Source organism: Glandiceps talaboti, chromosome 10 (assembly GCF_964340395.1).
Source record: "Glandiceps talaboti chromosome 10, keGlaTala1.1, whole genome shotgun sequence".
NCBI lineage: Eukaryota > Metazoa > Hemichordata > Enteropneusta > Spengelidae > Glandiceps > Glandiceps talaboti.
In genome coordinates this window covers 4,990,251-5,008,424 of record NC_135558.1, presented here as the reverse complement: position 1 = coordinate 5,008,424, position 18,174 = coordinate 4,990,251, and the positions used below count along the sequence as shown (strand labels likewise).

At 36.0% G+C, this 18,174-nt stretch overlaps 1 protein-coding gene across 2 annotated transcripts in view; it reads right to left on the bottom strand.

The window, feature by feature from the left end:
- Positions 1 to 3,435: 3,435 nt before the first annotated feature.
- Positions 3,436 to 18,174, bottom strand: part of LOC144440549 (roquin-1-like) — a 30,036-nt gene continuing 15,297 nt past the window's right edge. The window contains exons 7-17 of one of the 2 annotated variants that reach the window (XM_078129929.1): positions 17,420 to 17,538; positions 16,311 to 16,420; positions 15,556 to 15,786; positions 14,432 to 14,562; positions 12,783 to 13,240; positions 11,205 to 12,154; positions 10,628 to 10,742; positions 9,619 to 9,774; positions 8,107 to 8,157; positions 7,134 to 7,271; positions 3,436 to 4,578 (exon numbers count right to left, since the gene is read on the bottom strand). In XM_078129929.1, the coding sequence (XP_077986055.1) occupies positions 4,087 to 4,578; positions 7,134 to 7,271; positions 8,107 to 8,157; positions 9,619 to 9,774; positions 10,628 to 10,742; positions 11,205 to 12,154; positions 12,783 to 13,240; positions 14,432 to 14,562; positions 15,556 to 15,786; positions 16,311 to 16,420; positions 17,420 to 17,538 (2,951 nt within the window). In that variant the 3' untranslated portion in view covers positions 3,436 to 4,086. The remainder of the gene's footprint in view (positions 4,579 to 7,133; positions 7,272 to 8,106; positions 8,158 to 9,618; positions 9,775 to 10,627; positions 10,743 to 11,204; positions 12,155 to 12,782; positions 13,241 to 14,431; positions 14,563 to 15,555; positions 15,787 to 16,310; positions 16,421 to 17,419; positions 17,539 to 18,174) is intronic. The other variant, XM_078129930.1, reaches the window with a different exon arrangement.

Below are 18,174 nucleotides of genomic sequence, written 5' to 3'. Positions count from 1 at the left end.
ATATCATTTTGAAAACAACACAAAGAGATTACTAGACTCGCTCTCAGTCCATGGCTTTGCTAACTTGATTAACATATTTTGAGTAAATTTAGCTGGGTTCAGAAAATGTCCCTCTAATTTCTTCCATGTCAGTGATTACAGAATACTTGGTAAACTACTCACTGTGACAGAGCCTTGGAGAAGCCAGACATATACAATTCATAACACCAAAGTAAAGTGTTTTCTGTATGTACCACAATTGTTTATAACATCCATATCAAGTGTAAAATTATACCGTATCATTTGCTAATAGACCACAGTAGAAAGACCACATGTTAGGCTTGTAAATAAACCAATTGAAATAGTATACTTTCACACTTGATATAAATGCTATAAATGAGTGTAGCTCATAGAGAAAGTGCTGTGCTTCAGTGTTACTAGTTGTACTATGTTCACATTACAAAGCGAGTGTCGACTCAAAGGTGACTTACATGGTAAACTGCTAAGCTAGTTTATGGGCCCCATTCACATTGTATTTTGAACCTCCCACCAAGTCTACATAAATCATGGTGCCCTCATACTAAAGTCATCCAATATTAGCTTTAAGTTAACAGATCATTAATTTCAATTTGTTCCCATCATTTAGCAGTGACAATGAACTTTGACCCTACTCACACTCCTTTGTTGTTATCTTGAAAACTAAATACACAGAAGTCATCAACTGGGATTAGAGTCGATTCAAATGGATTCACACATCAGCCCTAAACTATCCTCTTATGCCTGGCCTCACTTATAACCTGTTTCTCAAAAAATTCACATTTGTTTATTAAAGTTCGGATACAATTAGAGTTGCCTTGAATCAACATAATTTGTCCAATGTGAACACCCTCATAGTTACTTCATTGAAGCTAAATGATGACAAGTCTGCAAAGCCAGTGGACTGAGTGAGTCTAAAAGATTGCATACTCCTCCACAAAATATCTTGCTAGATAAAGACACTTGAATCAATAACATCATGCGTAAAAATTACATTATAAAAGCATTCAAAAGTAAGAAGTTCCATCACATCATAGTCAATAACTATTGCTTGTATAAATCAAGCTATCAGAGTCACACTTTTCTGTCATAGACAATATTTAATCTGATAATGCCAATCCCTTACATCTGAATACGAACCCACAAGTTTGGCGTTGGATTTCTGATCTAGAAATCTTACATCGGTGCCAAGCTCGATGACTTGAAACTACCTCCATGCATGAGCTGTATTAAATCCAACTGGCGAATTCAATGATGTTACTGCATCCACACCAGTTACATTCAGACTGAAAGGCGGAGTTAGGTCGGAAACATAGTCTGTTTGAATGAAGTGGCCAATTACAAGCACTTGTCAATCAATGTGTGATGCCCAGTTTCATTCATTTCTCAGCTTGACATGTATAACAGGAAACTCATCTAGCTTGACATTGATGTAGAATTTCTAGATTAGCCAACAACAAATATCTGGGCTACCTAAAGACAGACTTGGCACTGTTTCAGTATTTAGTACATTCCATCAATGCATTATAGGGCAGCCAGCCTTCTTACTTTTTTTCTGGTTACAATAGAAACCACATAATATTTTCTCTAAATGTTAAATGACTAGATAGCTAATAACCACTGCAAACAGTGTTGACATTTTGTTTATTTCAGAAATAGCTTCTTATCAAGAAAAAAAAATGCACTTGATCTTCCCTTAGTTTAAAGAAGTCTGATCAAACTATACATCCATACCTTTTATTAAAAGCAATTTAAACTGTTCTCTCCTGTCAGTCATTGCCATCAATACCACATACATTCTTCTTGCTCAGTAATACTTTATAAACATACAAAATTTAAAGTTTTGTATTTCCTTGCTGTCCCATATTACATTGTAGTATTTGTACATGGTTTGCGAAACTGACTACCCCCCCCCCCCCACCCCCGTTGAAAGCTATGCAAATTTCACCAACGTCCCTTTTATTACCAAGGTTTCCAAACTTCAAAACACACTGCACAATTGTTAGAAAACCATGTACAAATACACAGAGCAGATTTTAATGGTTGCCATGACAGTATTAGAGTACAGTTAATATACAAAGTTATACTTGTTCAAAGACCTCTCAAATAGATCCAAAAGTCTTACTGGAATAATATATTTCCTAAATATAATTTGAGTGATGTTCATAAAAACATACACTGCACGTTCAGCCCACCTTAAGAGAGGAGTGGGATCTTTATATATCTGGTACAGCAGTGATGTTTGGCTTGGTATGCTCACTTCTGGTTTGATTTGATTTCAATGTGACTTGACTTTCTTTGCCTGTGACATGACCCTAGTGTTCTCTAGGTTTACCTCACACTCCTTAGCTGATTTACTAGTCATAGTGACTGAGCCATGCTATGATTTACACTTACTACTAGTTAGACTGTAAGATGCGTCATTTCGCTATGGCCTCCTGAGAGGGGTTGACCAATGTGTGAGGGCATACCTTACAGACTAACTAGTGTGAAGTATGCTCATAATCTTACACTGGCTGCACTATTACTCATTCATGTATCCTGCTATATGTCACAGTAATAGTATTAGTTTGTGCACGTCAACACTGAGGGCGCTACTTTCGTTATGCCCACTGACTTGTCTGGGTTTTACTATAGCTCTTACGCCAGTAGTAACATAAAGAGAACTCTATGCACTATATGTCCACAGACAACACCAAGCCCACTGCTGTAGTTCTTCCATCTTTACGTTTTTGAGGATTTGGAACCAATTTGGGGGTCACTGCAGCTATGTATCCAAAAGAAACATGCCAACAGTATTCAAAAATTACCTTCATATACTATGTATATATATGTATGTATTCTCCTCTAACAGGTGGACTGAAATACAAGAAGTCAAAATTTAATACTTACACAATCTATGCAAGCAAAAACTGCATTAAAAAGTCTTACTAGCATACAACTTAACATGTACTTTTTAAAAAAAATGTATCTTGTGCATGAGTACATGGATAAGACAATATTGCCATACATCTCAAATAGTATATATCATGCATCATGTAAATGTGACTATTTAAAGAAACGTTCCACATCACTGTATTCATGTACCCTTTAACAAGTTATCCAACATAGTGTTCACACATTTCTTTATGCTGCAACAGGTTGATGTACGTTGTTGCTTGTACACCTTAGACAATAGGACTACCTTCAATGATGTGTCTTTACATGTAACTTTACTGTCAAGTGCATTGTACACCTTTCCACTGGTAACTTAAACTGAGAGTGTTTGGTAACTTGGAGTCCTCAATTTTCACTGGATGGGTGATGCATGTTGAGGAAACATTTATATGCTAACGTGTGTGTGTGTGTGTGTGCGTGTGTGTGTGTGTACATATGTGTGTAACGTTTTCATGTACATGTTTGTGTGTGTGTGTGTGTGTGTGTGTACATATGTGTGTAACGTTTTCATGTATATGCTTGCATATATACATGTATGCATAAATGCTTCATGCATGAGTTGGTATCAACTAAACCCTCAGAAACAGTCTAATTTTGTAGTAACACACTGATCACAAATTAGCAGTCATATGTATTTTTTCAAAAATTATAATTATGAATATCACAACTGACATCCTTATATGCACTTGCTATGATTGTGTTGTGGTACACCCTTCTTGTTATGACACCTACTGAGCTGTACGACAAACCAGACACCTGGTACAAACAACAAGTTCAAAATTAAAGTTCAATGTCCATACAACTAAAACTACAGGTACCCCAAGTACTTGGACTTCAAATGTAAACAGTAAAACTAAAAAAAGTGCACGCTTTCAGAAGATGAAATTTTACACTCAAGATAATTATCCTATAATTTCAATGTACAGGATACTTAGGACTGAATTTCTCTAAATCCATTCTTGTTGTGTGTCATTTCAGCAATTATAATCATATAGTTTTCTTTTTTCTCTTCTCAGTTTTTATTGTGTCTGTAAAAATACTCACAATCTGACTGTATGGAGATTGAGATCTACTCATTGAGTCTTTATTTGGGTTAATATACTAAGTAAATGCAAAATAAAAGATTCTGTAGATTTACGGTGGTGGGCCAGCATTGCCATCGGTAACTGTTTCACTTAGTATGCTCCCTGCAGGATAAACACTACTACGATGATCTTCCACAACATTAGAAGGCAAGGCTGAGGGCCTCACATACTCCTTTGGTGGCACTACAGGGGGTGCATAGCCTCCAACCCTTGGGGGATAATAGTATGCTCCTGGAGAAGGAGCAGCAGGAATCACTGGTCTCACATTGCCTGGGTATGGATTACGCATCATGGGACCAGGTTGAACCACTGATGGATGTGGGGGGTAAGCAGTGTAACCAGAGGGGGTAACAGGAATGCCCATAGCCTGAGCTTCCTTATACACAAGCTGTTCAGCATAGTGGCGATCATTTACTTCTTGTTTTGCCGGTACTATATGTTGCTGTTGCTGCTGCTGCTGCTGTTTCCATTGATCTTTACCTGCTACTGTTATTTGTTCCATTTCCTTGGCAGCAAGTGCATTTTGATAATCAATGGCTGCCTGCATGTTTAAAAACAACATGAACGTAAATAATACACTCCTGACTGGCATCAGTATTCCTCTTATAATACAAGTTTACATAGGTACCAGCACACAATATTTCTTGCTTTCCACCCCTGTACATATCCAATTGGTATCTCCTTCCATTGAAAATGGAATGTTACATTTGAACAATGTTTTACTTTTAGGGGTGGAAAGATTTCATTCACTGGCATATTGATACAGATATTCATTTGTCATAACAATTGTCTTTCATCATATCATAATATTGACAACTTCACCTAAATACTTGCAAATGAAATCAATTTAGTATTTCTGGAGAATCTCAGAAAAATTTCAATTCAAGTTCATTTTATTGATAACTTGAAAGAGTTATCAACTTAAATAGAAACAATTTTCACTTGATGTCTACTATTTGAACACTTCGTTTTGGGTAATTTGGGAGTATTGGTGATATTTGTGTGTTGATTTTGTCGGCATTCTGATGACAAATAAATTACTGAATATAATTTAACAATATACCAGCGTTACATTCATAATTCTATCACTACCACTTCCAACCGAACCCTGCAGGAATATCACTTGACCAGATGTCCGACATGGGCTGTTTTAAAAAGACAAAATAAGGAAAAGTTTTAGATCTCTATTCTCTGTTTTAATGTTGGCATGCTGACACACTTGTCCACTATAAAAAAACACCAAGACCTACTGACTTTCCCTGTGTTTTCTGACAAGCAAAGCTAGCAAGAAACTTTCTCAGTTTAGGGACAATCGCACAATGTTAATGAACAAAAATCTTGTTCTGATTGAGGACAAAACCCCTTCCCGTAAATAAACGTTCATAAGTATGACAATCGACACATTTATATATGATGTAAACCATGTTGAAAATTGTAGCTGTGACAGCACTACAATCAATGTAATATAAAAACATTATGGTAAACACATAATACTAACAGGAACCCAGCATTGTATATCACATCAGAAGTAAATTTTAACCCTTTCAGGACTAGAAACTTTCCTGCCAAAATTTTTGAACAAAAATTCTTGTTTCTCTGTAATTTTTGGAAAAAGATCAACTTTATTTTAGACCAGAATTCAAGAAATATTACTTCCCAATGAAGTAATATTCTTAAATTTTAGAAAATGTTCTTACAATCAAGTTTCTATTTATTCCAATGTCGTCTCTAGGAATGAAAGGGTTAATCAACTTGTCAACATCTCATTAGAAATACAGAACTGTCATCATTGAAGGCATGAACATTTTTTGAAATTTGGTTAGAAGTGTGAAAATGAAGTTCAACAATAGCATTGAAGCCAGACTCCTGTAACCCCCTAAAAGTTCGTTTATTGAGCTTGTGTGACATTGTGTGATCGTCCCTTAAGAAATATTGATACCTCCATCCATATATTTCACTTTCTTTTTCATGATCAATTCAAGCTACTTCATGAGGTCACAGGTCAACTTCTAAGTGTCACTATCAGTAGTATACATGTTAGGGTACAAGAATGGCTTTAGTCTTCAACTAGTTTCGCACCTCAGATTTTTTCAAGAAGCTTAAATTGAATATTACCCATGACATTCTACATTACAGAGACACGACTTGAAATGAAAACACTTAACTTGTGTCTTCTATTTATTATTTTCAATCAGATTTGTAGAATTTTCTCTCGCTTCCCACTGAACACTACAATAATTCAGTACACACATATGAATCTACAGGAGATTTTGTCTCAGCTTGCAAATGCTATCAAACAGTGTATAAGATCAGTGAGACTGATCACAAGGTCTCATGTTGAGATAGACACCACAAAGATAATAATAAGCACCCCTTAGTGTTTGCTCTGTATTTTGTGAATGCTAACAAACACAAAATACAAATGTAACAAAATACAGAGCAGACACTGTGTAAGTGATGTTTGTGTGTTATCTTTATTGTGTCTATCCATAGACCCTTTCATGTAAGGTCTATCTCAACATGTAACCTTGTGATCACTCTCACTGATCTTCATACAATATTCAATAACATTTGCAAGCTGAGATGAAATATTCTGTAATGTTCACCCCGAATACGTAACAAGGGTGTGAAGATCTAAATGCCCTCTCGATACATGAAAATTACACAAAATAGTATCTAAAATGGATACCACCTTCTAGTCGTCCAACCGGGAACTTACGTACCAAGTATACGTTACTGAGCTGTGAAACCTCTACTGAAAAGAATTCTAGAGAGAACATAACAACTTCACATTCCATTCAATCACAGTACAGTACAGCACTTACATGAAAACAGAAAGGATATAGAATCGGGGACATTTTAATACATACATGTAGCTAAAGACAGACTTCCTACATTGTAGGTCTGGTCTACGAAACCAGATTCAGCTTAGTCAAAACCTGGTGATAGTTAAACCATGACACAAGACAACAATTTCAAGAGTATTTTGGGGGTAAATACTTCATTCCTATAAGCCTGTGGCACTTTATACATGTTGTATGCCCAAGCTGATATCCCTTCTGTTTTCACATTTGCTGCATTTTACGCCAAACTAACCATTTCTGGAGGGATAGGTCTGCTAGTAACTGGCACTACAGGTGGCTGTGGTTTAGGAGCACCATGTTTTCTGTACTCTATCTCATCTTGTTGCAGTTGTCTGGCAATTGCAATATCATTCTGTGTGTCCGTGTCTTTCTGTAAAACACAAACATGATAAAATTTTAATCAATATTTGACTATTTCTGTAAAACATGTACATTATGAAAAATTTTCGAGTCTATCTCATTGAGTAAAATACAAACACTTCAAGTTTTAATTATGATGTATACTTCACGCCACACAACACATATTATCTCATTCTCATATCTTTTAATTTGCTAGAATGCCCTGATCTTGACATTCAAGTTTGAAGATTGACATTTGATCAAGTCACTATGTTGTAGATCACCGAGATATTGACAAACAATTCAATTCATTACTTTGACAACATGCAGGGCTGCCATGCCATTAAATTTGACAGTCTTGAGCTGTCTGATCATGTAAGCGTGAATTATTATCTCAACTGTGTACACAGCTTAAGAAGAAACATGGTTGACATGTGGATATGCATGGACAAAAGGATAGGTGGAATTCAGGGATCTGAACACTAACACACACATTTTGTCTGTGCGTCTCTCTCTCTCTCTCTCTCTCTCTCTCTCTCTCTCTCTCTCTCTCTCTCTCTCTCTCTCTCTCTCTCTCTCTCTCTCTTTCTCTCTCTCTCAGACTCTCTCTCTCAGACTCTTTCTCTCTCTCGCTCTCTCTCTCTCACCCTCTCATCCACTCTCTCCTTCCCTCCCTCCCCCTCCCTCCTTCCCTCCCTCCCCCTTCCCTCCCTCCCTCCCTGCTTCCCTCACTGAAAACTCTGACATGCTTTAAAATGAACAATTTTTTCACTTTTTTTCATCACTTTCACTGTCTTTCTCACAATCACCTACTCAGAGTTGATTATGAACTACAGTCTTAGTTTCACCTTTGACCTCAGTCTCACCTGCCTCTCGTCGTCCATCTTGTCATTCTCATTGAGAATCTCAACAAAATTCTATAGCAACAGAAGGTCAAGGAAAGAAAGATTGAAATATACAGTTGCTCTACAGATATGTACATGCACTGAACATATTCCATCCTTTCAAACTAATATATCCATCAAGGCATATTTTTTTTTAACTTATTTAGTTTGAATATATGAAACTAAAGAACCACTTAATGACTATGCTAGCATTAGATTTCACTGAACTATCTCAATATTACTAATGGTTCACATACAATGTGTTTTAGCACATGGAGTAGTTAATGTCTGCACTTGTCTGAAAAGTTAACACTATACTATTTCAGTGCTAACAGTAACACAGGACCGGTACTAAGCTAGTCGGTTGCCATCAACAGTGGTAACGATGTCAGAAGATGTTACTTGTTGCCATGGAAGCATGTGTTGATATTAACATTATGTTTATGTTCAAATAGTTTAATCAATTGGTGGTTTTATGAAGTATTTTACCCAAGTGTACATTACAACCTCAAATTAAAATTGAAAAAGACTGATATAGATTGGTTTTAGTAGTTTTTTGTGTACCAACAAGTATCCCCTTGTAAAAAGAGGTTGAAATTTCTTTAACATCTACAGTGCAAATATTACACTCTCCTTACTGTGCTATACAGCCTAGAAATCCAAATAACCTGATTTCACTGTGTGCCACACTCATTTACAGCAATCGTATCATGTATAAAATAATACTTTAATGCAATTATAGTCAACATGTGGCCTGAATGATATAGTCAATATTTGTAAACTATGGTGTCAGCTAACAAGCAGTCAACTGAATACATTGTGAATGATTGTGATAATACTGTAGTTAGTTTTCCATGAGATTCAGACAATGGTTTATGGCATCTAAATTTACACTCTGGTCATTAACCCTGTCCCCACCTAAATTCTGAACCTGTTTCGATTCGAATCGAATTATTTACTATTTAGTAATACATTCTTTCCTCTGTTAACATTGTTTACAGATTGATTACATTGAGAGACACCATATACTGGGTTGATGATTAAAACAGTTGTAAATGTACACTTTTACATTTGGATTATCAAGATGAATGCTATAAACAATTGCAACACACAGTGCAATCACTTTACTTGACTGTTATGGAATTTGTACTTCAGATGGTATAAAACATAGTCTTTGTCAAAGTTCAAGTGCATTTTATTTACATCTGATGACACACAACCATTGAAAATTTAGTCTATTATAAAAACTGTACAAATATTTATGTCATACTACAGTCACTGAAATGTCACATTAACAACAAGTTACACAATACCTTTCAGTTGTTCCCTAACAACAGCTTGTTAAAAATCAGACTTGTTCTACTTTGAGGAATCAAAAATTTGACAGGCACTTTACATTCCTATCTACATATCTTAGAAATCATGGATATTTGACATGTAATATTGTATGCTTTATGTATTCATACAGCTAAGAGAGAGAAAGTGTACACTTACATGTGGTACAAGTGTTTTCATTTGTATGTCTAACTCTACTTCTTGTAGCTTTCTAGCCAACAGCCCATCATCTAGATACGGGGTCTCACGGTCAGGATCTGTATGAGCTGAGATAGCAGTCTCTTCACGGTGTAGGATCAATGTATCTCTAGCTTTCTGTGGATATCAAAAGTTACATCAGAAATGAAGAAAAATCACAAATGTTTTTATCATACATTATTATCATTGCGCTTTATTTAAACTTGATAATGTTAAAGCCAAAAATTCTTCTCTCACAGGTTCAGGATCAAAAAATGTCGACCAAAACATGTATGCACAGCATGCTCTCTTCAGTCTTACAAAAGAGATTAAAAAAATTTGTAGTTAAAATGAAAAAAGTGGCTTTTTCTTCAATGATGAGTTACCACATAGTAACAAATATGGAACACCAAATTTTTGACATCACAAGAAATCATTATCTGTCATGTATCAGTACTGCATCAAACTGACTTAAAAAGAGACTCAGAGGTTGAAAATGGTTACCATGTTCAAAGGCCAAAGGACTTTGTGCCAACACATGGATCACAGAAAGACATGTACATCCATGGATGAAAATACAGGACAAATGGCATCACCTTGATATTTCACTCTTGGACACAATATTTTTTTTTACATAAAGATATACACGTCAACGCCAAACTAACAACATAAGAGACAGCACACACATAGCGAGATCCTTTACTTACTTACTTTAAAACAAATACATTGTGCAGTTTTTGTACAGTGAAGTTGCAACTGGCTTCTGTTGAAACAATTACACAATGACTTGATAAAATCATTTTAATGCCTTCAACTTTTCTACTGATAGGAACATGTTAACTTGTCTGTTTCTACACCTCAATGCTGTGTGACACCTCTAAAATGGTTTATATTGCATTTGAATGTGAAGCATGTGTGTAAAAAAATATAATGTTCCATGAGTGAAATGCCAAAGTGACCTTGTTTGTGCTGCAACATTTTATAGCCTTACTCTGACTTGTTGTTGTCTGATCTGTTGATCTACTTGACGGAGTTCAATCTTCAGTTGTTCCCTTTCAGCAGTTGATTGGGGTGGTACGCCAGCTCTGTCTGAGGCACTGTGAACTCTGATATCAGAAAAAAGTAAACTGTTTTTTCAACAATCTAAATATCATTTACTGGTGGAGAAAAGATCAGAAGTTGCATTGAAATAACATGCAAAAAAATCAATATGCAAATGACTTCATTTTCCTCATGCATATAAATTAGTTGATTTGCATTTTTTTCTGGTTCCATTATGATTGCTGTGCTTTCAAAATTCATAAAATACCAGTATTCTGAAACAAGTACATATGTAATAGGTCACTTTGTTCCAAATATTTCGTATAATTAGTTATGGATTTCATGAAAAATTTTTTTTACTAAAAATTGTTTTTTGCATTGATGCATCACAAAATACTAAGTATATGAAAATGTGAACTAACAAATCATCTAACAATCTTGTGACAAAACTGGTTGTAAAACATACATTTAGCGCCCAACATAAGTTCAACAATGGTATGTGTTATCAGTTTTATATCTATATGTACCTCTCTAATGGTTTTGAATGCCTTGCTTTTTCATCTTCATGCACATTTGAATCCGTTGTTCTCTTTGGTTGTTTTTCATGTCCATATGAAGCCTTCTCAGCATGTCTTGTTGACTGTAGTCGTGCAGACACTTGAGAATCACTGTATGACATAACAGCTGTTGTTTCTATGCGTTGAGTCGGCATTGCTTGTAATGGTCCTGTTTCATGCATGATAGATCGCGACATACGGCTAATCGGACCGTACTTTGAGACACGTGGCGCTTGGTATTCAAATGGAATGAGTTCATCTTCTTCTGCCTGCAGCTTTTCGGCAGCCAAACGTTCCATCTCCTGGCGTATTTTACGACCACGTTCTGCATTGTCTGACAAAGACTGGTGGTTGTGATCAGTTCTTGGGGGAGCCGAGTCGAAAGATCTTTCACCATCACCAAAACCTGGCAGTTCCCTTTGGTCATCTTCAAGAGACATATGACGCACTTTAGTCTTACTCAGTGTAGTCGTGCTTGAAGTCGGGGGTGTTTTATTAACAGCACTCAGTGATGTTGCCAAGGTAACGCCACTTTCCGTCCTCCAAGGGTTATATTCCGGAGAATCTCTGCATTGGTGATATGCCTCCTCTTTTACTCTCTCCCCAAAGTAGTCGCGTTCTTTGGCATGAGAATCCCTGTCTATGGTATAACTACTGACAGGCCTGTGTGATGAGTGTGACATGAGATGTGTAGATGCCCTGTGATTTCCACTACTGCTGGAAGTTTCTCTACTCATTTTGTTTGTAGCTACAATTGTTGCACCAGATCTCATAGGTGCATTAAATGTGGAGTGAGTTACGGGCTGAGCTGGAGTAGATCTTGATTGCTGAACAGCCATAGAGTGTGAAGACACAGGTAAGCTATCTAACTGTGATACCAACACTTTCCTTATGTCTTGTAGTTCATTAATACTATGATCCTGCAGAGAAAACATAGTTCAACATTCAGGGCACACAATTCGAATTTTACACTTAGAAATCAGATTTAGCCATGTGAATTGTTTCAGCTATAAAAATATACTCATTTGCATTGGTCAAACAGACAACCACCTTATAAATTTGGCAGTGCTGACACAATGTTTAGAAGTCTATACAATGCATGCCCTGGACTGCTGTTAATTTGGCAGTCTAGACACAATGTTTAGCACTCCATGTATTGGCCCTTACATACATATATATCTCTAATGCTGAGCTGATGCTAGCCTATAGATGAAAAGTTTTTTTGGTTATTTTTATATCATATTACTGTATATGTTTTCCTTGGGGCTCGAACTCGACTAGTTTGAACAAACTATTTTTGTGGTCCAGCCAGAAGTTCAAGTTATTCTTTTATATATACTTTTTTTTTCTCATTGGCGATGTGTTTACTTGATTATTTCATTTTCCTCACTTGATATGTAAAAAATTTTTTCGACCTCTGGCAAATAAATAATATATATGTATGTAAAAAGGATTTCATGAGTTGGACTGTATCATTATTCAGTAGAAATGATATTGGCTTGACTGCTGTTCAACGGAACTGAAAACAGAACTGCAAAACAAATTTACCTGTCTGTGTGTAATCTTGGAATGGTAGCTTAGTTCTGGACTCTCATTTGTATCCATATAATACCTATCCCTATGACCGGTGTACGATTCTGGATATGCCTTTGGATCTCGGGCATATCCCATAGTGCCAGGCATCATGGCTCCTCCTCTATAACCTTCATCTGGATAGCCTTGTGATGTACTCCTTATGTAGTTCCTGGTGTAGGCTTCATCAGGATACCTTGGTGATGGTACTCCCCTCATATATGCCTCATCCGATCTGTATTGAGGGTACTGATTGTAGGGTTGTTTATAGTAGTGGTCATAGGGTGATTCATGGGGTAGGTACGGCTGACTGGGAGTAGATGGTGTACGTGATTCATGGGGTAGGTACGGCTGACTGGGTGGTCTGTAGCCTGGTCCTGCTGGATACTGATGATGTGGGTATACCGTTGCATCCCCTGCTTCTCTGAGGTAACCTGTCACATAATAATAATTATAATAATAATATTAATTTTTATATAATGCTTTCCCACAATGTGTTCAAAATGCTGTACAATTATTATCCTTTGCATGGACCTATAATGGCACACCGGTCCTTGATAGTGCCGCAACTCCCCGGGAGCATACAATCCATTGTAACCTATATTAGCACACAGCATTAACAATAAAACCTCTATCCTACCAGATCCTCAATTCATACTGGGGCACAATTGTTTACTAAAAGTATAATTCATAACTGATATGTTTTAGGAAGCAATTTAATCTCACCATAGCCAAACATTGATCATCAACTTTATACCTTACCTTCTGCATACAATTCTCAGTACCTGTATTAACATTTTACCTCATGCTAGAGGGTCAAAATAGAACAAGAAGGTTGACTTATTCTCAGTACCTGTAATAGCATTTTACCTCATGATAGAGGGTCAAAATAGAACAAGAAGGTTGACTTATTCTCAGTACCTGCAATAACATTTTACCTCATGATAGAGGGTAAAAATAGAACAAGAAGGTTGACTTATTCTCAGTACCTGCAATAGCATTTTACCTCATGCTAGCGGGTCAAAATAGAACAAGAAGGTTGACTTATTCTCAGTACCTGCAATAGCATTTTACCTCATGTTAGAGGGTAAAAATAGAACAAGAAGGTTGACTTATTCTCAGTACCTGCAATAGCATTTTACCTCATGCTACAGGGTAAAAATAGAACAAGAAGGTTGACTTATTCTCAGTACCTGCAATTATAGTATTTTACCTCATGCTAGAGGGTCAAAATAGAACAAGGAGGTCGACTTATTCTCAGTACCTGCAATAGCATTTTACCTCATGTTAGAGGGTCAAAATAGAACATGATGGTCAGCTTATTCTCACACGCCTATAGTAATGCATGTGACGTGCATGGAGTGGAAGTTATTGTGTTGACAAAAGAACTGACTGTTTGGTATGTTTATGATGTGCCTAGGCAGTAATATGCTATTTCAGGTACTGAGAATTCACACAAGTTGCATCTCAAAAATTGATCATCCTGGATTCCAAATTAATCTTATTTTGTATACATTTCACACAAGTCTTATCTCAAAAAACAATCATTAACTTGATACCTTGTTTTCTGCATAAATTTCATGCAAGTTGTATCTCAAAAATTGATCATCAACTTTAGTTCTTACCTTCTCCATACATTTCACGTGAATCGTATCTGACAGGTGGTAAGGGATTGGTTCCATGAGGGCTAAATACTCTGTCAGGTGTTGGTGTATTTCTTGCAATCATAGGACTGGTTGTACCATTATTAGAATCACTGTTTTAAATCAATCAAATGTATATCATATTAATCTTTACAGCCCGGATATGGGTTTTGCAGACTGAGGGTGTATGGATGTTGAAAGGACATAACGGTAAGCCATACTACTGATGTCCGCAATATCCATATCTGGGCCATAAAGGTTTTTCATCATATACCCCATGTAGTGGCATGGAAACATCATTTGAATCACATAATCACATAAATTGGCAGTGAAATATTCAACAATGTAAAAAATAGTGAAGAAATTAACAAGGCCAAATCACTAAGCGAATGATATTACTGAGCAAGCCATTTGCCATATTTGGGCAAAGTGTACCAGGACATGATACGGAAAATTACTGCCCGGGTTCAATGCGCATGCTCTCCATTAAGTTGCACTGGAATGGATACTGCGTATATGATAACATTCATTATAACACATCATTGTCAAATAGCCGTCAATGATTGGCTTAGATTGTATCATGTGATATGGAATCATCACCCATAATGATGTTAATTTGCATATAGGAGCACTAGTTTTGTTCTATTTTCCCTAGGGCAATATCAATGTTGCAAAGAAGTCTTATCAGGGATTCCCTTGTCTATGTGCCTGAGAATAAAACACTTATTGATATTGCCTGGCCTTATTTGGGCATTTGGGTAGACATCACTAAAATAAATCACTACTTAAAACACACCTCTTTAAAATGTATCATGAATTGTGATTTGGTTATTTGACTCGGAGTACAAAATTTATATTATCTTAGTGGTCATTTACGTTCGTTTTAATATTTGACATTTTTAAGGCTGTTATAATAAGTCTCAGTCTATAATTTTAATGACCATTCATTATCCTTTTAACATTTGACATTTTAAGGGTCTTAACAGTATACTTGTTTTTGTAGCATACACCTTATTTATGTTTTTGTATTTTATGTGCAGCGCTTTTGAATATTCTAAATAGAAAAGGCGCTTTAGAAAATAAATAAACTTAAACTTAAAACTTACACACGACTGCTAATTGACACAGAAGTCATTGAGGATACTTCACTCATAAGTGACTTGGTCTCATCATCTTCAAATCTATCAGTATCTATGTATGGACTCTCACTGCCTCTAGCTAAAAGTTGACCAGAACTACTGCTTTCTTGGTCGTCAGACAAACACCTATCATCATTGTCAGATTTCTTGTCTGGTGGTTTCCCTTTCATGTGAGCTCTTCTACTCTTTTGTCTGAATCTGAAAATCAAAATGGTGTAAGGTGAGTCTGAGTTTATAAGCTCTATATGGGCAATTTACAAAAAAAAAAAACTACTACAATGATTCAACTGATCTTCTACCATATTGAAGTGACACAAGCTGAGTTTATACATGAAGTTGAATGAAGTGAGGTAACAGAAGACTTCATGCAAAGATATGATAGGCAAAGGAAACAATACTACTGATACAAAAACAAGAGTAGGTGTCTCTGATCATGTGGAAGTTAGTCATGGTATAAAATAAACTGTCCATAATAAACCTACATGTAAATGTAAATGTAACAGTCACACTAAATTTTTATTACACTTTGCATTATAAAAAAAGTAAAGAGTTATGCACGGGATCTGGGATCCCACAGGGTTTATACTTTGACAAGTTACTGACATTAATTACATTGCATGTCTTTGCATGAACCTTGTCTCATTCCTAATCACTATGAGCAAGCAGTGATATTTTTCGCAAGTTGTATTTATGATTTTTTATAACAATTTACAAGTACTTACTTCTCAAGTTCATCTTGAGAGTGAGCAAAAGTACAGTTGGCACCTCTAGGACAACCACCACGTTGTGTAACATCACGGCACATACTAGTCTTGTACTTATTGTTCTGGGACTGGTAAAAATCATACAAAGAACAGTCAAAAGTCAGAAGAATAAATAACAACATAGTACGTATATAAGGTACACTGTGATGGGGCGCCCTCACACATCAGTCAACTGCTCCCAGAGAGAAAGGAGGCTGGTGAGGGCAGAACAACACGATGTATCTTACAGTCTAATCAGAATAATGATTCACGATATTAAATATCATGGAAATAATTGAAACCTATCTCATTACATATGTATCAGTTACTTATTGTTCTGGGGCTGGCACAAATAAAACAAAGTTAGAACAGTCAATCATGAGTATAGTTCTTTCTTGGAAACATTTCAAACCTAAATTATTTAATATGTGAATATCATGTGAATGCATTTACATTGCTTTGAAATTTTGCTATTTCAGATAGACATAAATTATAATTATATTAAACTGTAGTTTAGTGTTTTATATATAGTTATAATTATCTATTTTTGTTTTTGTTGTTTCTGTATGTTTTTGACTCTAGATATTGTATTTCTTACATTATTTCATGTTAAATAAGATATACTGTACTGTACTACTAATGACATATGCCTAAGATACACGAATGCTATTGTGGTGTACTCAAGGTATTTTCACTCATAATAGAGAACTTGCAAACCCGCCATGTTGAATGTTGCATCATGGGAAATATGATAATTAATACTAATGAATCGGTATCGTAAACAATACTGTTACATTCTTTGCAACCACAAATGATCAATTCATAGCTACCCTGACCATTGTGGGAGGTTTATTTTATCGGTAGCTCCAGATTAGGTATTACGATAACCACAGATAGTCCCATAGTCCTTTGCATCTGAGCATGCTCAGTCTGGATTGCAAGTTCCCTATTGCAATGTTTTCTGCTGTAATTTCACTTTTGAAGCAATGTAATTTCCATAGAAGTCAAACATTACATTGCTGAGATTTTTCTTAACATCAAGAGACTTTGTATTTTTTAAATCTACAAATATATTCATAGTTTTATACCTGTTCCAGTATTTTCCTTTGATGACTGTGATGTTGTATAAAATCTACAAGACCCATTACTGCTGTTTTGGCAGCATTCATGGCTTTCTCGGTTGCCTCCCACGTAGGTACAGCTGAATCTGTAACAAAGGTGATTTGATAACAATAACATTGTACATAGATTTGGAAGCTGATGGAAAACTGACTAACGAGATGGCTGGATTTGTTTCATTGTCCACAGCAATAATGAGACATGCTGATTAAATCAATCCACTGCATTTTTACAGCATTCTGTTTACTAGTACATGTGTGCTATAATCCAAAAAATGTTAAAATTGGATAGCTTTAATCAAAACTCGATATTCCAGTTTCAAAATTAATCAGTGACACTTGTATGCTATGATATAAAACTAAGACAGGATCTTAAAGATTGAACAAAGAGTCACAGCGTATTACACTTTGCCTCGTACATAATGCAAATGTAGATGGGATTTAGGTGAGGTTTTGGTGAATCCTGTTGATCTAGTTATTGCTTTATCTGTATGCATCACATGGAAGTTGAACTGGGATGTTCTTAGTCTGGCTAGATAGGCCGGATCACCAGAACTTTGTGAACAATGCACATTTCTGACACACAGACATGGAAAGGTCTGTTATATGATCAAATCTGAGTATGACATGACATGAAAATACGGTATGACATGACACTTTACCTGAAAATCATTCAATATCACCTGATAGTTCAAATTCAGTTCTTAGTGTGGGCTCCATAGTAA